Source organism: Pan paniscus, chromosome 3, assembly GCF_029289425.2.
Source record: "Pan paniscus chromosome 3, NHGRI_mPanPan1-v2.0_pri, whole genome shotgun sequence".
NCBI classification, from domain to species: domain Eukaryota; kingdom Metazoa; phylum Chordata; class Mammalia; order Primates; family Hominidae; genus Pan; species Pan paniscus.
Window position 1 is genome coordinate 22,639,166 of NC_073252.2, and position 25,464 is coordinate 22,664,629.

General features: G+C 37.7%; 1 protein-coding gene across 2 annotated transcripts in view; it reads right to left on the bottom strand.

The window, feature by feature from the left end:
* Positions 1-3,494: 3,494 nt before the first annotated feature.
* ADGRA3 (adhesion G protein-coupled receptor A3) overlaps positions 3,495-25,464 on the bottom strand; it is a 128,129-nt gene continuing 106,159 nt past the window's right edge. For both annotated transcript variants that reach the window (XM_003826828.6, XM_034958371.3), the window contains 5 exons: positions 18,744-18,868; positions 17,497-17,620; positions 8,631-8,776; positions 5,203-5,298; positions 3,495-5,062 (listed from right to left, as the gene is read on the bottom strand). In XM_003826828.6, the coding sequence (XP_003826876.2) occupies positions 3,820-5,062; positions 5,203-5,298; positions 8,631-8,776; positions 17,497-17,620; positions 18,744-18,868 (1,734 nt within the window). In that variant the 3' untranslated portion in view covers positions 3,495-3,819. The remainder of the gene's footprint in view (positions 5,063-5,202; positions 5,299-8,630; positions 8,777-17,496; positions 17,621-18,743; positions 18,869-25,464) is intronic.

Consider the following 25,464-nt stretch of genomic DNA (forward strand, 5'->3'; position numbering starts at 1 on the left):
CCAGTGAAAGGAGGCTGAAAAAAAAGCTTTATCCAAAGGCTGCCTGGGGCCTCACATAATACAAAGCTGGGTCGGGTCTACAAAAAAGGTGGAAAGACCACGTTTATCAGCCAACAACAACTAAGTTAACACACACGGTACATGTTCATCAATCAGTATCCCCCATAGCCCAGTTATGACCACTGCTTAGGAGCTTCTCATGGCCAATAAAAGACATGGCTGTGAAATGATCTGAGTAGGTCAGAAGGATTCAAGAGAGTTCATCCCAAAACTAAACAAACAAACAAAAAGCAGAATTTTATTGGTTACAATCTCACCTTTGTCTAAGACCTAGCAACATGCAGTCACATTTTTAGCACTGGCAGATTACAAACAATGAAAAATTTCTCCTTCAGGAGTTTGCCTTGTTTATACCAATAAATCTATTGATTTTATTTTGAATTTATTATTGCTTATATTTCAATATAATATATTGAATAATATAGTATATATTATTCAATAATATATTATATATTCGATATATTCAATAATATATTATATATATAATAAATATAATTTATTATTGCTTATATTTCAATATAAGCAATAATCCATGGACAGCATTAATACAAGTGTTAAGAAAAATATAACAAAATTAGCAAAAGTGACAGAATGACTCAAATTTGGAAAACATCATTAAGTGATTATGAACAATCAAATCACCTCTCAGATAAAAGCACTGGAGTCAATATTAAAATAACTAAATGATTACTGGAACCCAAAAAGAAAAACAGAATTAAGATTTGTTTTAAATTTTGGATTGCTGTTGTATGCCTCACTTACCTTGATGATTTAGTTTAATTCCTACATCAGATGTTTTCAGTTAATGTTTTTACTTCCTAATTTTGTATGTTCTCAACCAACTTCAGTTTGGGCATTCTAAACTCAATACCTGAAACATGTAAGTCTGTTCTAACATTGTTGCTTCTCTATAATGAGACCTATGTATAGATTCCAATCAGCATCTAAACCTAAGTTGCCATCTGTATATATTACTAATATAAATATATTGAACATACATACAGTTACGTTGTTACATTTATCCAAAATATCCTGAGATTTAAAAATCAGTTGCCACCTATTAATGACCTGAAATATTAATATACATTTACGTTAGTATATAAATCTAGTCACAAAAATAGTCATACACAAATCTAATTTCTAATTGTTACCTAAAAAGCAGGTTAGTATATAACATTATATATGTAATCTGTAGATATAATGTTTACATTAAGAAAACAACTTTTGGCTGGGCTCAGTGGCTCATATCTATAATCTCAACAGTTTGGGAAGCAAGGGTTGGAGGATCACTTGAGGCCAGGAGTTTGAGACCAGTCAGGGCAACACAGTGAGACCCATCTCTACAAAAAGAAAAAGAAAAACAGCCGGGCTACTGGCTTGTTCTTGTAGTTCCAGCTACTCAGGAGGCTGAGGTGGGAGGATGGCTTGACCCCAAGAGCTAGAGGTTACAGTGAACTATGATCCCCACTGCACTTCAGCCTGGGCAACAGAGTGAGACCTCGACTCTAAAAAAAAACAAAACAAAACAAAACAAAACAAAACAAAAAAACTGTCATGAAATAAAAGAATCATAACTGTTTCCTTAAGCAGAATATAACCAACTATACCTTATTATGAAACTAAAACTCAAAACAACTAAGATAATAAGGTCTGATACAATTTTATAGATAATAAACATTGTAAAAGCAATGAAATGTGTTGCCAAGCACGGCGGCCTCAGCATTGGCAAACATGGTTCTAGCCGTGGGCATGGTATAATCTGCCAGCATGTCCAGCAAGCCAGAAATTCTTTGGATCTTAGTTGTCAAATTTTTTAAATTAGGAAAATGATCATGCTGATCTCTAAGAAAACTGAAACATCTGTTAGCAGTTTACAATTCTATGAAAAATAGAGAATCTCAGCTATAAATCATAAATCACAAAGGTGGGAGGAATACAATATATTACTCACTTCCTATATACAAATATCAAAACTCTAATTGAAATACTAAGGATGAGCAAGTGATCGCTCATCACTCTCCACGCTATGAGTAACAAAATCCCCTTGAACATTTTTAGCAGAATCTCCATCTTCTTCCAAGTGTTTGATTTCTTTTCCAGTCCTTCCCCACCGCCAGCACCTGTTCTGTTACCTAAAATAAGGCATGTTTAAATGAATAAATGCTTGCTGAATGGGCAACATCTTCCAGGAAGGAAAATTCCTCACTTCCTATGCAGAGGCAGGAAAAAGAAGAACAAGAAAGTTATCTCCCTAGGTACAGCTGACCAGCAGGTCAAACAGGTTAAACACCGAGCAAACAAAAAAATAGTGATAAATAAGAATTATTCACTCCATTTCTTATTAGCTTATCTTTGTCATTTCCAAACACCATCTTGTACATAGTATATCAATTTACCAGGAGACCATAAACCAGGAATTACAGCCAAATCTATCCACTGGCTGCTTTATTTCCCCCACCATAAAATAACATCTCTAAAACTCAAACCTAAAAGGCTTAAGTAGAACTATCGGTTTTATTATTGTCAAGCAAAATAACATTTCTAATGCAGTAACCCAGTGAAAAGTGAACATTTACACTAGAATGGGTAATCTCAGGATGGCTCAGAGAATTGTTCTCTGTACATAAGCAGTTAATCTCTCAGAATTTGAAGTTTATTAAGCTAAACGGCTTGATTCTTTTTTGCATTTCTCAAATATGTACTTTTGAATCCAATCTGATTCAAACCTTTAGACTTCCGCTGAAAAGAGATCAAAGTTGTGTCAATTTTGCAGACATTGTCTTGCATACGAGAGAACTGAGAACCACAGTGAGACTCAGGACAGGAGATGGGTTAGACTGCAGTGTAGCAAAGACCAGTGAGAGAGAACTTTTGCAGTAGAGCTGTTTTTAGAATTCCGGAATGGGATTTAATCAGTACTTCAGCATGAATCTAAGGAACTTTATCTGTTTAAGTACAAAATAAAAGTCAACATAAGAGCCAATATTGAAGAATGTGAACCTTAAGTGGTAGCTCTTCATTTGCATTCAAGAATAACTTTCGTGCAGCAATCACCCCCACCTGGCCACACCAAAAAGAGTAAGAAACTTAAGACAGAATATAAAGCAATGAAAAGGCCACGACCATGTTGAAAATAGTATTAATAGGATCCAAGGAATAACGCAAAAGTAAGGCAACGTAGGAAGTTTTTTAGGCATTTCCATTTTCAAAAAACATCCTGAGAGATCCTTTTAAAACCTGGTAGCATTTAAAACTAGACTTATACAGCAACCCAAAAATCACTTTGATTTATGTGCCAAAATCAATACACTTAACCATGCAATATATATATATATAACTGACTTATGTGTAACTCTAATTAAAATACCCCAAACCACTAATTTCATTAAAATAGAACTAAATGCTTATATTGTAAAATATAAAAATAACAGATCGACACAATAACACCTATTTATTATATTAAATACAAGCCTGAAATATTAAGTACAAATTACAGATTCCAAGAAATTACATTTCACATCCCAAAATGTCCTGTTGGTGCTTTGACAACTAAAACAATGTTTTAGAAAGATTTTGTTTCAGATCCTAAAAAATAGCAACAATTTGGGGATAAAAATAAGTAAAATCCAAAACTTCAAAGTTTATTCCAAATTCTTTTGAATCCCTATGGTGGCTGTAAACAGTTTTTAAATGCTCATAGCTTCAAGGAATGTGAGTATCACAGTTTATATGAATTTCTGCCTAGGAAGCCCAGCAATGTTACACAGTAGTTTCGTGTTTCCATAATCCAGTCCTAACATTGCCAGTGCTATCGGTACCGAGCAAGGGTCCCTCCTGCCCATTGCTTTTAATTGGTCCATTCTGAATGGCCAAGTTGAGGCCATAAGATTTTTGCTGATTTTCAAGTTCAACCACAGCTGGCTTCCTTAACGCATCTTTTTTACTACTGGTTGAAACTGGCTTTTCAAAATTTCTGCTACTTTTGGGAAGTGTGCTACAAGCATCGCTGCTGTCTTGCTGGGGTGGGTTGTACTGTCTCTCTCTGTAGGCTAAATAAGCTCTTCGGCTCCTCGAGTGTCCTTCGTTATTGCCCAGCCGGCTTTTAGGTAAGCCGTTCTGCACGCTTCCTTCCACGCTCGTTGGGACATCGTAGGCATATTCTCTCAGGACTGTGAGTCGGCTTGCCCGGTGTCCTTTACTTCTGTTTTTATGGTGGCGGCTTGAGTGCACATTTGTTCGAAACTGAACTTCTAAAGGCACCACGTGCATTTTAATATCATTGTCCATTGAATGTTCTGTCAGACTATTATCAAGCTGAGGGGTGGAGTTCAAAGGTAAAGAATTGGCATGGCACTGAGCTGCAGCCGCCTGCAAGTTTGTTAATTTGCAGCCCTGGGAGGAATTTTTGAAGCTTGAAGCACTTTTGTTTGTGCATGAAGACTCCGCACTGCTATTGGGGCACTTGGGTGCCTCTCCATTTGTCCCATTAGAGTTGGGGGGCTGGACGTTGACTTGCACTGAATACGAGCTCCGTCCTGGGCAGCAAGTCATGATCCACGCAAGTCTAACATCCTCCCTATTAACACAATGGTGGACCATGAAGAACGCACTGAAGCTTAAACATGTGGCTCCAAAAACGAAGCTAAAAACCAAGTCCAAAGGGTAATACAAAGAAACAGCCAAAGCCCCAAACATCCACAGTGCAATATATAAGAGCAAAGTAAGGCTGGCCCCCAAGAGCTGAGAATGAAAAGTGTGCTCATTTTCCAAGGCTGATGTAGAAATCAGAGACAAAGACATTGAATCCTGATGATTTATTTCGCCATTTTCATTGGCTGCCAATCTCTGTTGCTCCTCCGTGGGCTCCTTAAGCTCATATTTGCGTTCAGGGTGTCTTTTCAACTGAATAAATATGCTCAGAAAGTACATGCAGTTTACAAAAGTGATGAAGCTGGCTGGCCCATAGAAGGCTCCCAAGGAGGGTTCCCATGCCATCCAGCAACTGGAAAAGAAAATGGTAAACCAGATCGATGCTACACGTTTCAACAAATTATCTAAGAAATTGCAATCACCTGTAATGCCTAGAAAATACTTAAAAGAGAAACAACTGGGTCAAGTACACAGAGAATATAAAATACTCACTAGGGTGCATTTGGCCGACTGCCGTAATTCTTAATGTTCGCTGCTGCAGTTATGCCGCAAACAATGATAGGGATACCACCACCAATCAGGTAAAATCTAGAAGGAGGAATCACAGGAAAAACCACTCATCATTCCATTTCTTAACATGTATCTCTCATAATGTCTCAGTACTTCAAAAGTCATTCCCTGAAGATTAATTATTATCTTTATTCCAATAATAAGCTGAGAGTTAAGTTGGGAGGCTGATTTATTAGCAGTAATGTGTTTTTATTTTGTTTTTTAGATTTCTTGTTTTAAAGCACAAGGTCTAGTAAGTTTCTGAGTAGAGGAAAGCTGATCGGCTTCTGCCACCTTGTGGACAGGCAAAGTAACACTCTGAGCCTGCTGGTAGGATTTCAGCTTACTTACCCTTACTTTTTTTTTCTTTGTAGCGGGAACTGGCTTCTTTTAGATTCAGCCGGTGAACTGAAAAGTGCCTTAGTTCACACAAAAAATGTAATGACATATTAATTACTGACTAATGTTCAGCTCAACCTGCATGTCCCAGGACTGCCCATTGCTGTGTACCTCATCGCCAGTCCACTGAGATTAAGGTAAGGAGGGTATCTGGATCCCAGCAGCTTCACAGAGTGCAGAGGCCCTACCTGACCCCTTTTCCAAAGAGAGGTGGAGACAGCAAGGGAAATGATGGTGCAATAAAAACTGATTGAAACAGAGCAGTGACTGGTCCTACAAAGAAAAACTCTGTGCTCATCTCTGAGCTCCTTGATCTCTCTGAAAAGAAATTTCCATTCTGGGCAAGTCAGAATCTTAATTTTGCATTTGCTCCTTCCTGAGACATGGCCCCAAATCTTGCACTGGGTGGATAAAGGCAATATCTGTGATACATTTGTCCATATATTGTTTCTTCCTCGTACCTAGTTACTAAAATCCTTTAACATGATGTTAGTACTGCTGAAAACTAATTACCCTATAAAACTATAATTCTGCCTTCTATTCCATAGATTAGAGAGATGCCAATAATACGTGACCTTCCCCTTCTTCCTGCTATACTAATTCACATCTGCTTCTTACCTGAAAAGAAAGCATTATTTCCAAAATTAATCTTGGGTCCTATCACCCTCTCTGTCTTCTTTCAACGCCCCCTACCCCGTTCTTGTTATCAAATAACCCTAGTTGCATCTTTAAAATCTTCTCTATTGCTTATTTCTAGCATGCTTCTCTACTGCTTATATATATATATAATATATATTATATATTATTTATTATATATATTTTATATATATATTATTTATTATATATATTTTATATATATATATAATATATATTTTATATATATATTCAAGTTTCCCCATCTTCTAAAACTTTCCTTGAACTACCACTTCTTTTCTCTCTTCCTTCTGCAAACGCTGGTACCACCACTTTCTTGCCTTTATCATCTTATTGTCAGCTGTACCCACTCACCACCATGATGCTAAAAATGTCCTCTCTGGGGTCAGAAGAGTCTCACGGGCAAATCTCGTGTCCCACCCTCCAGGCAGGCAGCAGTGTTGCTCAGGCTTCCTTAAGCTCAAGGATATGGGGGAAGCAGGGCTAGAGGGTGAAGCTTGAGCTGTCTAATGCAAAGAGGATACTTGTGTGTCATTTGGGGACTGCAGAGAGTTTGAAGCACCAGCTAACTTTTCCTTAACTCTTTATCTTTCTTCTCAGAACCTTATAGGAATGAACAGCTGCTTAAAGTTAAGATTCCCAAGTTTCTGAGCCAAACACCATCATCTCTCATTTCTCTTAATAGAAGTGAGGGAAGTGTCAAATCTCATCCTACAACATAACTCTGGGGCCACGGAGCACCCCTGCTGCTCCTTGTCAAACACGGAACCACTCTCCCACAAATCTTCCATGTTTCAGGTGTTCTCTTTCTGCAGCCAAAAATCCAGTGACTTTTTCCACGGCCCATCTATTAAACATTAATAAGGTCCAAGTATCATTCTTTTCTTAACTAACTTCTCCCTGGGAGATCCTATTCATTATCATGGCTTCAGTGACCACATAAGGAAATGTCTCCTGCTCCTCCTAGACAATCTCTAGCTTGTCCTCTCTGCTGAGCCCTGGACTTCTAAAAAATGTAAACGTTCCCCAAGAAAGTATTGATGAGCCTGCCACCCCGTTTCCCCTCTCCATGTCTCCCCCACCCACCTGCTGTTTCTGCTTTTCCTATCTTATTTCTCAGTTGATGGAAACACCCTCTGTCAAGGCACGCTAGCTAGCTAGAATAGACAACTTGCAGCCATCTTCAAACTTCTCTCCCTCACACATCTCTTAAATCCAGCTGGACATCAATCCTAGAGAAACTGCCTCAAGCCTCTCAAACTTGTGTCCTCTTCTCTGTTCTCCCTGACACTGTTCTGGTCTTCATGGGGGCTACCCTAATAACCTCAGTAGAATTCCTTATTCTTAGGAATTCTGATTTATACTCCATACTAGAGCCATAGCTATCCTTCTAAAATGACACGTCAGGCCACTCCCTTAGTTAAAAATCTTCAGTGGCTGCCCACATTTTAAATAGGACACACAAAGGCCTCAAAGCCAGCTTTCATCCTGAATTCCTGCTACTTGACACCAAACATCTGAGGCTCCAGCCAAACTGCATTCCTCAAGGTTTCCTCAGCTCACTCTTCACTTCTACACTTTGTCCTGATCACAGTAAAGTTCATGCCAGTGGTCCAGCATTTCCTAACAACCCCCCGCCCCCAAAATTAATGGCTTCTTTCTTTACATTTTCAAAGAACCTATCTCCACTATGCTTCTCACACAGCACACTCAGTGCTCATGCCTTTCTCCTCCTGCAGACTATAAACTCCCAAAGGGCAAGGGGGTCTTCTGTAAATCCCTGGCCCAGGGCCAGTGACATGTCAGGCGTTCAACAAGCTTGGTCATCACTGATCGATTTTATTCATCCAGCATGATAATCCATTTACCACTTTTCATATTATAATGGATAGGAAAAACATACAAGTCTTTCTGTCCTTTGCATAGAATAATTAAACTGATACATACTTGAGTATGACATGAGACCTCAAGGAAATAAAAACAGCTGACAGTTTCATAGAGCCGATTATATGGCCAATCCCCTCTTAAGTGCTTTGCCCATTTACTCATTTATTCCTCACAACTCGAAGATGGTAGAATCAGCCCCACTTTTGAGATGATCTTGGAAGGCTCAGAGAGGGTACAGAAGTTGTCTGAGGACTCACAGCGGGAAGGATGCCTAAGCCATTTTCAAAATCAGGCAGTCCTGCATACAAGTCCGTTCTTTTACTTCCCAAAATTCACTCAGCAATTTTGTTATAATTTATGATTATGCTTCAATGAAAGCAAACAAAACACTTAATTAACCTTTAAGATAATACAACAAAGATATGAGATACCTGAGCATTGGTCTTGGTGGAGGTGGTGGTTCGTCAGGATCCTGGCATCTTTTAGCTTTTTTAGTGACTTGTTTGTAGATATTTCGAGCTGTCACTCCTACCCATAGTACTGTGGCAAGGGTGGAATAGTGAAGAATTATCCCAACCTACAAGGAAGATCAAAGAATAAATAAAAGAAAAAAAATGTTCCTACTAAGGCTTACCTCAAAATTGGTAAGTAACTCAGAAGTCTGATTTGAAAGCAGCAGGAAGGCCTATCCTAATAATCAACTCTGTTGCCTGCTAAGGCAACATTGCGTTCTAACAGACACGTGACAGGGAATCATGATCCTCAAATACACAAACCAACAATTGGCTCTAGGAAGCCCACAAACTACCATTTATACCAAAGATGACCCTTAATACAGGACAGAACTGGCTCCCAGACATTAAACCAAAAGTGTGTTTTTTATAGATGTGACATTATACATTAGAGTTCATTTTCTTTTTTTTTTTTGGGGACAGAGCCTCGCTCTGTCACCCAGGCTAGAGTGCTGCAGTGTGATCTCGGCTCACTGCAACCTCCGCCTCCTGGGTTCAAGTGATTCTCCTGCCTCAGCCTCCTGAGTAGCTGGGACTACAGGTACGCACCACCACGCCTGGCTAATTTTGGTATTTTTAGTAGAGAGAGGGTTTTGCCATGTTGGCCAGGCTGGTCTCCAACTCCTGAGCTCAGGTAATCCATCCACCTCAGCCTCCAAAAGTGCTGGGATTACAGGCGTGAGCCACCACGCCCGGCCTAGAGTCCATTTTCTAACATTCTTTTTAAGGAGGAATATATAGAGGGCACAGGTTAACTACAGGGTGAAGGCCACAGCACACACAGAATAAGTTCCAGAGTAAGAGACCTGAGATATAATTCAGAGCTTTTATACACTGTAGCAGTCACAAAGCAATACAATAATATATTGATGGTTAAGAGGGTGAACTCAGAAATGAAATTTTCCTTGATTTTTAAACTGGTATTCACCTCTTACCTGCTGGGTGATCTGAGCAAAGTCACGTAAGACCTAAAGTGCTGGCTTCCTCACTTGGGAACCAAGAATAATATAAAAGTACTGTGAGGTTAAGTAAGATGGTCCACATTAAAAGCATTTAGCAAATTGCCTAGTATGTGACAAGCAATTAGTAGAAATCACTATATTATTACTTATTAAGAATGTGATTTTGAGGAAATAACACGACCTCTCTGAAATTTACTTTCCTCAATTTAATAGTAGAAAATTATCAATCACCACCTCTAGGGGTTTCGTAGGAATTGAATGGACACAATACATGGGATATAATAGGTGCTCAGTAAGTATAGGATAACTGCAATATATGCAAATGATACACTTAAGTTTCTATTTATCACATGGCCTGTACATGAAGCAACTCTAGTTGAGGATGAAATTCTAGATGAAGATGTGAGGAAATGAGAGAAGCTTAAATTTTAGTTTAAGAAAAGTAAATGTCATATGTCACTGGAGTATCAAGGACATAATCCAGCTTTCTTAACCAGTAACTTGCTTTTTTTTAATCACTGCTTTTTTATATAATTATGAAATTCCAAGAAAAAATTTGTCATTCTAAAGGGATGCCTCTCCAACCTCAAGAAAATCAAAGGTCAATAATAAAATTATGGACCACTGTCCAGAGTTTATTTTAATGAGAACCAATCTGCAGCAAACACTTGGTGACCTGAAAGCCCAAATCTTATTTTGCAGGAGAAAGCCAGGGTGGCTCCTCTCCAGATAAACCTTGCAATGGCTCTGAGGTGCTGGGAGGGGGGATCAAGTTTGGCCCAACTACAAACGTCAGAAATGATCGTCTTAAAGAGAAAAGTGGCTTCATGGTTCCCATTAGTTTTGCTGACTGCGCTGTGAAAGCAAAATTTATAGACAGAAGTGGAACAGAAAGCATAAAATAACCCTTTTGAGCTATCTAAAGTCACACCAAGTACTGTAAGTAAAAATAGTATAAATGAATTTGATGCATAGAAACCAATAAATTCAAAACAAATCAGATGCTGACTCAAAATGGTCAACTCTACTATTGCTGGAGGTGTCTCTGACACAAAGGTCAAAAGAATGAGGTAGGGCTCTAAAATACAAAAGTAAAAATATAGGTTAAAGGTAACTCCCACATAGGAGGTGTCAAACAAAGAATTTTCTACAGCGAACAAAACACATCTTTAGGCACTGAAGTGTTTTCTATGGCATTTCTACATTTCCAGAGGAGGTTTACTCTTAAAGATACTGAAGTCTGATTATTACCAATAGTGGAATTTTAGGGATATGATGACATCTGCTAACACAGTCAGGAAAGCAAATCACTAAATATTCTACAAATTTCAGAAAAAATGAGTGATTAAAATCTAGTAGGAAAGATTTTTTAACCTTTTGGAATGTAGTACTTCCTATTGTATTCTCCATCTCACATTTGTCTACATGAAATACAACCTTGCTATCACATTTTCTTCCAAATAAATCGGAGATGTACATGGCAATTCTGTAAATTATCTAGAAGTAATCTAATTCATAAGGCATGTAAATAATTACTATTATTAACTAATGTTAAATGCAGTAGATTATTACTCAAGAAAGCCACCTTACCTCGGGACACTAATTCCCAAAGTTGTAAAATGGGTATAAAATAATTATCCTAAAAAGTTCCACTCTATGTATTTGTTATCTAACTGTAAACTCTCACATACTAGAGTTCATTTAACAACCAATACGCCTACAGCAGTGCATCATGCATAACAATTGTGCCAAAAAATAAACTTTATGATGAATACAAGCATACAGATGATGAATATGTAAACAATTAAAATGTTAACAGCTTCCATTAATAAATGCCTGCTATGTATCCAAAAACATATTCTTGCATGTGATTTCACTTTATCCTTTTATCATCACCATTAGGTCAGTGTTAACCTTGAGATACGAAAACAGAGACTAAGACTGAGAGAAGTCACCCACTAGAGATTACACAGTCAATAGTACGGCTGTGATTCAAACTGAAGTTAGATGGTTCCAAAGCCCTTGCCCTTTCTTCTCTCCTACGGTGTCCACTACTAAGTACTAAAGCAGAGTGATGGGGGCTGAGAGGCACTCGGAATCAAACGGACTAGCATTTGAATCATGCCTCTGCCACCTAATGGTCCTAGTGACTTAGGGAAGTTATTTCAGTTGTCTATGATTCAGTTTATATCATTATAAAATACACAAAGAAAAACTACCTCCTAGGGTTAATATGAAGGTTAAGACATAAAACATGCACAGTAGTTGACAAGTAGAATGGTCTTAATATTCACTGATCAGATTTTTCCAAATACATCTCTTGTGCCATTGCAGCAATGCTCTAAATAACAGATCTCAAGGGCACCTAACAAGGGCGGCTGGCACTACATTTAATAAATTCAATCATGGATTGGTGGAGCAACAAGGTATCGTAGATAAGATCCAGCTGAATCCTTTTATGGCATAGCTAAGAAAACCAAGGACCAAAAAATTAACGACGAATTATTTGGCAGTGTATCATGAACCAGAACACAGATCCCTTCCAGACTTGAGTCAACGGCCCTTGCACTTCATCACTCAACTTCTTAGTTCTCCTTCAGCACCTTTAGCAAAAGAGAGTTAAAGGCCGTAGAAAGCACCTAAGGTCCTACCTGAAATGAATTTAGAAACCAGAGTGAGAAGTACCTGGCTGGTAGCACCTTTAATAACTTCAAGCAATCACTGTGAGGGAAGAAACTACATTACAACCCATTTATACTGTTCATAAAATATGTAAGCTCGCAAAGGGAGATAATAAAGACAAACTGCATATAAAAACATGTACACATGAGGGCTCAGGTTTTCAGAGGAAAGAACCTTAACAATCATTTAACTTAACTAGCCTGACCCATTTTATAGAAGAAACGTTAAGCCCCTACTAGGTTAAGGGACTATTCACATAAGCTGTTCTGGCAGGACACAAAATTAGAACCCAGCTACTAGGATCTGGAATCCTAGGCTAGTCCTTTTTGCATTCTACCACTCTGCTCTCGGCTGGTGATTACCTGAATTGAGTATTACAGTGACAAAGTGAAGCAAGGAATGTCTGAGTCAGAAATATAAGAATGATGCTATGTCTTTCATTAAAGGGAAACACATTATAAACATAGAAGAGAACGACAATGAAACGTCTAGACTTGCCTTTCCCTTTTCTTTTGTAAACCTTTAATGGCATTTGTTCTTGAAGCCCTAAAAACTCTTGGCAATTCCTCTCTTTTTCCATTTAGAAATGGTAGAAAATTCCACTCAGAACAATGAAAGGCAGTCATCTTTACAACAGCGTCTTTCCATTCATTTCCTTAGTGAAATAAATTTATGTGTCTGCTTCAAGAAATCAATGAATACTTTTAGACACAATGAAGACCTTCATTGCCACTGTGTGCTGAGTACTCTCCTAATAGAGTCAAAATGGCTCCAGGTTTGAATGCCTTCTAATGTGCAGACAAAGGCTTCTTTTTGTTCATTCACCCAGTAAACATTTGCTCAGCATCTATTATGGGTCAGGCCTTGTACTGGTCCCTGGATAAGCACCAGTGAATCAACTACTGTAATTCTTTTTTTTTTTTTTTTTTTTTTTGAGATGGGGTCTCGCTCTGTCATCAGGCAGGAGTGCAGTGGTGCAATCTCGGCTCACTGCAACCTCTGCCTCCCAGGTTCAAACAATTCTCCTGCCTCAGCCTCCCGAGTACCTGGGACTACAGGCGAGAGCCACTACACCCAGCTAATTTTTGTACTTTTAGCGGAGATGGGGTTTCACCGTGTTGGCCAGAATGGTCTCGATCTGTTGACCTCGTGATCCGCCTGCCTCAGCCTCCCAAAGTTCAACTACTATAATTCTTATGCTTGAAGAGCTTGGAGTCCAGGGAGAGCTTAGAGTTCAGAGATAGTTAAAAGTAAATCATAAAGTTTCATAGGCAGCATGGAATTTTAGTAAGGACCTGATATGATTTAGTTGTGTCCCCACCCAAATCTTGAATTGTAGCTCCCATAATTCCTATCCGTCGTGGGAGGGACCCAGTGGGAGGTAACTGAATCATGAGGGTGGGTCTTTCCTGAGCTGTTCTTGCGAAAGTGAATTAACTTTCATGAGATCTGATGGTTTTATAAAGGGGATTTCCCCTGCACATGCACTCTCTTGCCTGCTGCCATGAAAGACATGACTTTGCTCTTCCTTTGCCTTCCACCATGATTGTGAGGTCTCCCCAGCCATGTGGAACTGTGGGTCAATTAAACCTCTTTCCTTTATAAATTACCCAGTCTCGGGTATGTCTTTATTAGCAGCATGAAAACAGAATAATACAGGTCCACAGAATAACACTGGGGGATACAGGAACAGAATCTCTGAAACAGTAACAATAAAGTGAGACCTGCAAGGTAAGTGGGAGTCAGCCACATGAAGAAGGGGAGAAAGACTGAGAACACAGAGGAGCTATCTTCTACACATGGATGTAGTTGATCTGAGACCCATCATCTGACTTCTTGTAGGCAGTTTGTTTACAGATGTGTAGTAACAGCCTAAAACAAAAATATATCACACAGATGAGAGGTAATTTCATCAATAATACTAATATAATGGTGGTAACAGGTAACATTTATTGAACAGTTAGTATATGCCTGGTACTCTTGAGATGCTTGAGTCATTTAATCCTCTCAACAATTGTTACACACACACATTTTAAATTGGATCTCAGGTATACAATATTGGATTAATCATAAACCACAGTATCATCTCACAGTCTAATGAGTGGGCCCAGCACAACCTGCCTTTATTTAGTTAATAGTATGATAACTACATAAGAATCTACCAGCAAGACACAAGGTAGGACCTTGTCAATAATCTGCTATCTAATCATATGACCCCCTCATCACAGGTAACTATCACCCTATTATATCCTCTGTATCATCACCCTACATCCTCTGTTCATCACTCCCTTGCTTTCTCTTTTATAGTTTTATTGCACCTATTTTTTGTTAAAGTGGGCTGTTTATTTTAGTGATTTTTACCTTTATTAAAAAAAAAACAAATGGTGAATGTTAATTTATAGGACTTACTTTTCAACTTTTCACTTAAAACTAATTTGTGCTTTTCTGCATTGCTATAATTAATTGGTTCTGACTCTTGTATAATACCACAGGGTTTGTTAGTTCACTCTCTCTGTGCTGGGCATTTGGGTTGCTTCCAGGTTTTTGATATTGTGCATAGTGCTGCAATGAATATTCATATCCATGCTCATATTCACGTGCACACAGGCAAGGTTACTCTGAGTACAGGAGTGGGGCTGCTGGGTTCCAGGGTATGTGAACATGTAACTATAGAAGGCAATGCCTCCCAGGGGACGTCCGCTTACATTCCCACCAACTATGTAAAAGGATCCTGTGGGTCCACATGTTCATCAAGACTTGGCATTGTCAGGCTTAACTTCTGCTGATGGAAAAGGCATAAAATGGTAACTAATTGTCTTCATTGGCATCTCCATGACCCCCATGCTGTTGAACATTTCTGCACACATGTGCTGAACCTGTGTGTTCGCTCTTCTACGACATGCTCATCCATTCTCCTGCTACTTTTTCTTCTGACTTGTTGTGGTGTTCTCACTGATTATAGTTACTGATATATTTTTTACTCGAATGCTCTGTTAGTTGTATGGATTGTAAACAGATTCCTCCAATTTGTAACTTACCTTTTCAGCTTCTTTAAGGGCTCTTGATAAATACAAGTTCTTATTTTTAGTCAAAATTATTTTTTTTCTAGTGGATGCCTTTCACTGTCTTATTGGCCTTCCTTATCTTAAGGTCTCCAACTTTTTTTTAAAGGGTTTTAATATTTTGGTTTGGATATGTAAGTCTTTAAACCACCTAGAGTTGACTTTTTTTTTTTATGTGGCATGAGGTATAGACCCAGATTAATCTTTTTCCAAATGGATTTTCTCCAGCTCCATTTACTGAATGGTGGTCTCTCTTCCCCAGCTGACAAGGCACATCATCCCCTCTGTTGTATGTCAAAGTTCCCGTGGGTCTGCCTCTGGACTCTCCATTCTATCCCATTGGCCAATTTATCTCTGCCTACTGCTAATACCACACTGGTTTCATTTCCATAGCCTCATAAACCCTGATGACTAGAAGACAGTCTTCTGGCTCTGCTCCTCTTTTTTATTAGTGTTTTGTCTTTCTTTGGTCATTTATTTTCACATAAATTTAAAAATCATCTTACTGAGTTTCATAAAAAATTCTACAGATTAATCTTAAAAGGAATGGCCATCTGGCTAATATTAAGTCTTCCTATCCTTTGACCTATTATATCTTTCCATTTATTTAGGTCTTCTTTAATACATATTTTAATTTTACCCATAAATCTTGAACATTTTTCATTATTTCTAGATACTTGATAGTCTTTGACACCATGTAAATGCTACCTTCTCATTATGTTTTCTCATAGTTGTATTTCTGCACACTAGCAGTTCGTCTCTGCTAAACGTTCCTATTAATTCTAATAATTTGTGTACACGATCATATCATCCAACAACTCGATTATCATTCCCAATTTATAGGTGAGAAAACTGAGACACAGAAGGGTTAGACATTAAAATCAAAATCTCAAAGAGATACCTGCACTCTTGTGTTCCCTGAAGCATTACTCACAGTAGCCAAGAGATAGAAACAACTTGTATGTCCATCAACAACAAATAGATAAAGAAAATGTGGTCTCTACATACAATGGAACATTATTCAGCCATAAAAAAGAGGAAAATCATATTCACCAACATAGATGAACGTTGAAACATTATGCTAAATGAAATAAGTAAGTCAATGAGGACAAATACTGCATGATTCCACTTATATGAGGTATCTGAAGTAGTCATAACTCATAGAAGCCAAGAAGAAAATGGTGACTGCCATATGATTGGGGGAGAAGAAAAAAGGGGTCGTTCAATGCATACCGAGTTTCAATTATACAAGATGAAAAGTTCTAGGTATCTGTTGTACAATGTTGTGCTTACAGGTAACAATACTGTACTGTACAGTGAACAATTTGTTTACAGAGATCACATGTTATATATTTTTTTAATTACAGTTTTAAAAGCAAACAAAAGAAAAAAAAAAGGTTAAACAGATCGCCCATAGAAACACAGCCGATAAATGGTAAAGTGAAATCCAAATCCAGGCAGCCTGAACTTTCAATTACTACGTTATACTTCTTGCTATCATGCATGTGAAAAAAATATACAAACAAAGAAATGAAATGTTACATATTTTCTATTCATAGATTGAAGAATTTCCATTTTTATATTTATGCTGCAAGATAACTGTTCACTAAGGCTACATATGTAATAATTTATTGGAAACAAAGAGTAAGATATTTTTAAATTCTTCATATTTATCTAACCTAGTGTCATTTTTATATCTTTATGATTAACTCTTTCTTTGTTTTCATCAACACATAAAATAATTTTTAAAATTCTACTATCAGAAAATGTCACTCCTCTTTCAGCCAAAGTCAGAATTTCATACATTTTAAAAATAAGTAACAGGCATTGTAATAATAGCCATAACGTGTAACACTAAATTCCCAATGATAAAGGGATGAGCTGTTTAAGTTATATATTCAGTTGCAAAATGGTAATTTAAAACAGGAAGTAAACTGGCAGATTAAGTGACAGACAATAAATTTAACTATAATCAGTTAAAGAAAAGGTATTAAAGAATGATTTTTTCTTTTTATAGTTAATGAAATTATTTTCTAATACCAGTAATTTTTTCCATTTCGGTTTTTCACTCTGACTTACTGCTTGGCAGACGCTGGCATTCCTGGTCTGGGTTATTCCTCCCACAAAGACCACACAGGTTAGGAAAATATGAAAGCACAAGTTCACAAGCATGTGCCAGCTCTTGAGGCTGATTCTAATCAAACTGTTTAAAAAAGAGAGAAAATATTAATATTCAGGCTAGTACATAAGGAGAAAACTATGATGTTCATCTTAATTCCAACTTCATCAAAGGTAAAAGTTAAATATTTGATATTTAAACATTTAACAAACATATACTACCTGACACACACACACATACACACAGGCACAGATCTGAGACATCATTTAACTCGATCTCGTTTCTTAACATTTAACTTTATGCACTTAAAAACAAAAAGCCATTTATAGAACCACTGCACTCACTAAATGCTAAAGAAATTCTCCACAATAAGAAAGGCATGGGCTTTTGTTACTACGATGTCTTAAGATGACTGGATTACCTGCTTGGCCACCTAGAGATTTCTGCAAGATGCCAATGGGTCTTTTTTTGACCCACGGGTGCAGGTCTAAACACTCAACGCATTTCTTCCTGGACTTTCATAATAAAATGTTGAAGTCTTTCTTTTTAGTAATATATATCAAAATCTCCTTTTGTTTCTTAACTAAATGTCAAGAAATGCCATATATGTCTAGCTTAAACAGGAAGATACATTCTAGCAAAACGTTTTGTAAAGCGAATTTCTGCTTAGCGTATCCTTTTAGTTCATTATTTCCCACCACAAAATAAAAGTTTCTATAGCTTTGCCTCCGATTAACAAACAACATATCCCACGCTTAAATGCCACAAATTTTCTTAAAAATGTCATCTATAAAATAAAGAATATCATAATAGGCAAAAAGTCATAAAATAAGAGTAATAATATAGTCTGATACCTAGAGACACCCCTTTAGGTACCTCTGCAGGTAAGAAACTTCTGCCTCACTTTACCTCCTATTGCACCTGTGACCCACCCCACAGTGTCCGATACGTATTGCCCATATTCGTTTCTAGATACAAACCCAGCAAACTGACTGGATGCTGTAAAAACAGAATTTATCATCTCAAATACTAATAATTTATGTTTCTAATGGCATGAAATGAAGAAGGCATGTATATATTCTAAAGTCATCATCCTTACTTTGGAAATACAGGATGATAACAAACTCAATTTTATCCTAATTAAATGTGAAATAAAGTCCTTCAAATCAAAGTCCGCAGATCTATTTTGTCGAGATGTATTTCTTACCTGTGATGGTATATGTAACTGACAATGACGGCTAAGAGACATAAGAGGAGAATGACAGCGGTAGTATAAACCACAGGATGCAGGAGGCTGGCCGCCTGGGTGTATAGTTCAGATCCCGTCAAATCCTGAGGGCAAAAAGAAAGATTCATTCTAGCAGCACTTCTCTCCACATTTAACCACTGAGATTTTTTTGAGTGACGAAAACACATCAATAAACAAAAACTCTGGCCCTTATGTCTCTTTATTTTATTCAGACTAATGTTTCACGCTATTTTCCTAACATGTTACTTTGCTTTCCTAACTTCTATGGTGTTAACTGCTTACGGCATACCCTCATTTTACACTGGACCATCTATTTTATAAATTGAAATATTGACTCTGCTATGAGGGTAAAAGAGAAATCAGCCCCCTACATTTAGGCAATTCAGAAAGCATAACCAGAATTCATCCTTTTCAATGCCCTTTAAGCCCAGCTATCACTCTGCATATTCACTAGCTGATCAGACACAATGAGAGCAGTATCTCTGAGGCTACAAAGCCCAAAGACACCTAACTATCCGTAGCCAAGTTCAACTTCAAGTTCCTCAAATACAAACGGAACAAACACTGCATAGGGCATTGGAGACATAACGGTAAGACATGGTTCCTGCCCCTGAAGAGGTGAAATTCACAGGGGAGACACATGTACAATCAGATCATAACAATGTTTGATGAAGATAAGTCAAGCACAATTACGGCAGCAGAGAGGAAGAGCCCTGTAAGAGCTCAAAAATCAGTAAATGGCCGAGCACAGTGGCTCGCACCTGTAATCCCAGCACTTTAGGAGGCTGAGGTGGGCAGGCTTGAGCTCAGGAGTTCGAGACCACCCTGGGCAACACAGGGAGTTCGCATCTCTACAAAAGATATATTTTAAAAACTTAGCCAGGCCTGGTGGTGTGCGCCTGTAGTTCCAGCTACTCGGTAGGCTGAGGTGGGAGGATCACTTGAGTCCAGGAGGTCAAGGCTGCAGTTAGCCAAGATAGCACCACTGCACTCCAGCCTGGGCCACATAGTGAGAACCTTTCTCAAAAGAAAAATAATTTAAAAAAATAAATAAGCAATAACAGCACATCACTTATAGAACATTAGGCATTGACTGTGAACAATCTAGGCACTGTGTCCAGCACCATAACTGTATGAGGTAAGTATGTTATTAGCCCCATTTTATATGTTAAAAAACTGAGGCACAGAAAAGTTATGTGCCTTAAGGATTAGATTCAAAGGAGCTTGGCTGCCAAGTCCTTGCTCCCAAAAACAATGCAGACACTGCCTCTCTGAAATGAAAACAATGGGCATCTTAATGCTACTCTCTTTATAAAAGACCAAAGCAAGTTGGAAAGACACCTCTACCCTGGCCACCATGCCAGATAACCTGGGTTGTAAGAACCAGATCCCTTCACTAAATTCTCTTTCTGCACTGACTCTTATAGCTAAAAAGTGACTACTGAATAAGCGAAGGAGCCCACAGTGGATATACCTCCAATTAGGAAGCTGTTATTAATAAAATATCTGAAACAAGAAAAGCTAGATTAAAAAAAAAAAGGAAGAGAATAAGTGACAACCAGACAAGGAAATGGAAGATGACCTCAATAGAGTAGGAAGGGAAGGGGCAAATTTTCCCAAGGTAGAATCATAAGTTCACAATCTACAATTACAGATCTAAAAAGATGGTATCAGGATGCCTAACAAACCCCTCACCTTATCAAATGCTGAACAGTTAATGACAAAAACCACAGTAAGTGGGAAGCAGAGATGAGAACAGCGGAAACTGAATTCCAGCTAGACTACTCAACTATACTATGATGAGCCTCTAACTTACAATTCACCCATTTACTTGACAAATATTGAGTGCCAGTCATGGCCAGGCACAGTACCAAGTAATGGATATACAGGGATAGACAGAACACAGTTCCAACCCTTGGAGGCCCTGCAGTCTGTAAATTAAGTACACAAAAGGGAAAAGACCAGAGAAAAGCGTGTCAGGACCAATTCTGAGCAATTTGCCTTTGTGAGATGCCCATAACACTAGCCTGTAATACATGGCCTCAAAATAGTTGCACTCTGTTAAAAGTCCAGAATATTAGTAGGGAAATTCAAAGAAATGTTGGGATAATGAAAACCAGTTAGATGCTAGTGAGAAGAGACATATTTTCCTCCAAATTCAATGAAAAGCTTCTATTCCAGTACAGAACTAATAACTGAGGATAAACTTTCAATATCTAGTTTAGCTTCTCAAGTCCTTTTGTAGCAGTGCCTGCTTTAGATTACTGCAGGAAATGTTCAATAACATGTTGCCACTTACCAGCTATAAGACTTGAGGCAGTTACCTCACTGGAAAATGGAGGCTCCTCTAATCATCTTAGGGGGTTTGGAGAAGGGGTAGAAGAAAGGTGGTAAAAGTGCATTCCATAGCCCTTGGCAGAAAGTAACAATATGGGGAGCTGGATACCATCGAATAAAACATTCGACTAAAAGCCAATTTAGTTCTCAAAATATACTCTATATGGCATTCAAGTTTAAAAGAAATCAGTTATTTTTGGCCAGGCACAGTGACTCATGCCTAGAATTTCAGAGTTTTGGGAGGCCCAAGGCAGGAGGACTGCTTGAGGCCAGGAGCTTGAAACCAGCCTGAGCAACATAGTGAGATCCCATTTCTGCAAAAAATAAAAATAAAAACATTAATGGGGCATGATGGCGCGTGCCTGTAACCCCAGCTACTTGGGAGGCTGAAGTGGGAGGATCACTTGAGCCAGGGAGTTTGAGGCTGCAGTGAGCTGAGATTGCGCCACTGCACTCCAGCCTGGGCAACAGAGCAAATCCCTATTTCTAAAAAAAAAAAAAAAAATTAAATTAAAATTAAAAGGAAACTGCTATTTTTCAAAAGTCAAACAAATGTGACACAGAATGAAAAAGAAACTAGATGTTGAAACAGAGGGCAACAATGACTGAACAAAGGCATGAGTACCTCTGTCACTGGTCACACAGGGCACTGCTTCCACAGGGGCGTTTTGTTCTCAACATGTTTTTATTGACACATAATTGTATATATTTATGGCATACATGTAGTATTTTGATCCGTACATATAACATGTAATGACCAAATCTAATTGGGAAATATGAAATATGCAATAAATATGCAATAGATTTTTGATAACTATAGTCACCCTGCCATGCTATCAAACACCAGAATTTATTCCATCTGTACTTGGTTGTACTCATTAACCAACCTTACTTCACCCCCTCTTCCTAGACCCTTCCCTTCCCAGCCTCTGGTATTTTCCATTCTCCTTTCTACCTCCATGAGATCAACTTTTTCAGCTCCCACATATGAGTGAAAACATGCACTATTTGTCATTCTGTACCTGGCTTATTCCACTTAACAAAATAACTTCCAGGCTCATCCATGTTGCTGCAAATGACAAGATTTCATTCTTTTTTTATGACTGAATAGTACTCCTTGGTGTATATATACCATATTTTCTTTACCCATTTGTCTGTTGATGGACTGATGGAAACTTAACGTTGATTGTTTATCTTGGCTATCGTGAATAGTGCTGCAGTAAATGTGAGCGCAGGTATCTCTTCAATATACTGATTTCCTTTCTTTTGAATATATACTCAGCAGTGAAATTGCTGGATCATACGGTAGCTCTATTTTTAGTTTTTCAAGAAACTTACAAACTACTTTCTATAATTATTGTACTAATTTACATTCCCACCAACAATGTATAAGAGTTCTCTTCTCCACATTCTGTTATTTTTTGTCTTTTTGATACAAACCACTTTACTGGGGTAAGGTATCTTATTGTGGTTTTGATTTGTATTTTCCTGATGACTAGTGATTGTGAGATTTTTTCATACACCTGTTGGTCATTTGTATGTCTTCTTTTCAGAATATCTAGTCCGATCGTTTGCCCATTTCTTAAATCAAAATTTTTTTATGTTGAGTTGTTTCAGTTCCTTATTATTCTGTTATTAATCCCACAAGAGCATTTTTGACCTGCCCACACGCAAAGAGGTCTCCTGCCGAAAAATGAACCTAGGGAAAAGCATAGTATAAAGGGCCAGATAGTAAACATTGTAGACTTTGGGGGCCAAGAGGCAAATCAAAGCTGTTATGCAGGTAGTATTAACCATGTAAAACAGAACCACTAAAAAAATTAAAAGCCATTATTAGCTTTCCCACCTTTAAAAAAATCTGGCTAGATTGGGCAATACAAAAGAATATAAGGCCGGGCGCGGTGGCTAACGCCTGTAATCCCAGCACTTTGGGAGGCCGAGGCGGGTGGATCACAAGGTCAGGAGATCGAGACCATCCTAGCTAACACAGTGAAACCCCGTCTCTACTAAAAATACAAAAAATTAGCCAGGCGTGGTGGTGGGTGCCTGTAGTCCCAGCTACGCAGGAGGCTGAGGCAGAAGAATGACGTGAACCTGGAAGGCGGAGCTTGCAGTGAGCCGAGATCAAGCCACTGCCCTCCAGCCTGGGCGACAGAGCAAGACTCCGCCTCAAAAAGAAAAAGAATATAAAAATATTTACGGCAATTGAGAATTTTAGAATACCAGGATAGTAAACAAGTTAAAGCTCTACAATGAGAGAGAGAAAGCAGAAACCTGAATCAAATTATTTTCAATTATGGTAGTAAATAAATACAGGCTTTATGATAACAAAAACATTACTAAACACACTATATAAAAATGGTGGTATGAGACACCTTTGAGTAGAAAAAGTAAAACTGTTGCTCACATTTGCAACACAGTAATAAATAAAATAGAAAATGACTCTGCCCTCCGGCAACCACATGACCACAGTCCATCACTAAATAGTAATCTTAGTTCCTCTTCTACTCAGTACAAACTTTAATAACTAAGCCAAGAAATGAAAAATAAAGTTCTCCACAGAAGTTAGCTGAACTAATACAGAGAAATTAAACATCAAATGTGTGTTAAAAAATCACAAAGATGATCATTACTAAGGATTCAAATCAATGGAAAAAGTTTTTAGAACTGTTTACTTGTCAGAGATTCATATATTTACAAGTGTTACTTCAGGCCTCAGAATTACTGAATATAAAATCAGTGGACGTTTTCCATAATTATCACTGTATCAATAAGAATAATTAAAATAAGCAATTGTCTAAGTACCAGGATCTGAACAATGGAAAGGAATCCAAAGAAAATATATCAGGGCATCCTGTGTGTCAGGGAATAAAGAATTATAATAAGAGTTTACCATTAAAATTTTAAAATAGATCTGAAATCAGAAATGTAAAAAAACAAAAATTTTAAAAGACGACTATGACTTACTTCTATGTTGCTTTTTCCCCACTAAGGAACAAAGAATACAAATTTAAAGATTTTATTCTCCCTACCTCACATCATCAACAAAAAATCAATTCCAGTCAAATTACGGAACTAAATATAAAAGGTAAAACATATTAAAGCTTCTGAAGAGAACAAAAAAGAAGATCTTCATAATCTTGGGGTAGAAAAATTTCTTAAACAGCATTAACTAAAACAACAACAACAACCAAGAAATTGTACTTCAGAAAATTTAAGAAACTCTGTTCATAAAAAGACAATATTGAGGAAAAAAAAGGCATGAACTGGGAGAAGATGTATGCAACACATAAATCCAACAGGGAGCTCATATTCAGTACCCATATTAAGAAGTCCTATAAATAATTAAGAAAATGAAAGACAACAAAATTAAAAATAGGCAAGACTTGAGCAGGAACGTCAGGAAAAGGGGATACCCAAACTGCCAATAAAAAGCTAAAGAAGGGCTCAACATCAATAGTCACCAGAGAAATGCAAATTAAAACTAGAATGATACATCACAATACTACCACCAGAAGACTAAAACTGAAGATTGACAATTCCAAGCATGGTCAAAATGTAGAGCACCTCGAACTCTCATTACTGTTGAGACTGTAAACCAACATAACCACTTTGGTCAACTGCATGGCTTTAGCTACTTAAAGCTAAACACATGGAAAGCCTACAGTCTAGCAATTTCACTCCTGAGTGTACATGTCCATCATAAAACATATACATGAGTACTCACAGCAGCTTTTTCTTGACACCCAAAACCTAGAAACAGAAATGGCTATCAGTGATAAAATGAACAAACTTTGGCATATTGATACAATGGACTGCTACACTGCAATGGAAAAGAATAAACTGCTGCTAAATGCAAAAATGAAGATAAATTCCAACCATGTAATGACAGGAAAGAACCCGACACAAGTGTACATACTACACAACTAAAGTCTAAAAACAGGCCAAACTTATCTATAGTGAGAGACATCAAAAGGGTGGTTCCTGGAGATGGTGGCAGGAACTGACTAGAGAGAAACACAGGAGCACTGTCCAGCACTCTACTACAAATCTTGTTCTTATACATTCTTTTGTAAAAATATAACCAATATTTGTGCACTTTGCTCAATACCTCAATTTAAACCAGTTGGTCTCTTTTGATTATCAATTCCACTTTGGAGAATTTGTCTCACAGATGCTCAATTAAATGTGCAAAATGACACTGTACAAACCACTAGAAACAAACACAATAGAGAAATATCTAAATAAATTATGGTAGAAACATAATATTCAGAGATAAGAAAGAATGAGGAAACTCGTATATTGAGAGGATTTCAGAAAGGAGACTTAGCAGAGGGATTAT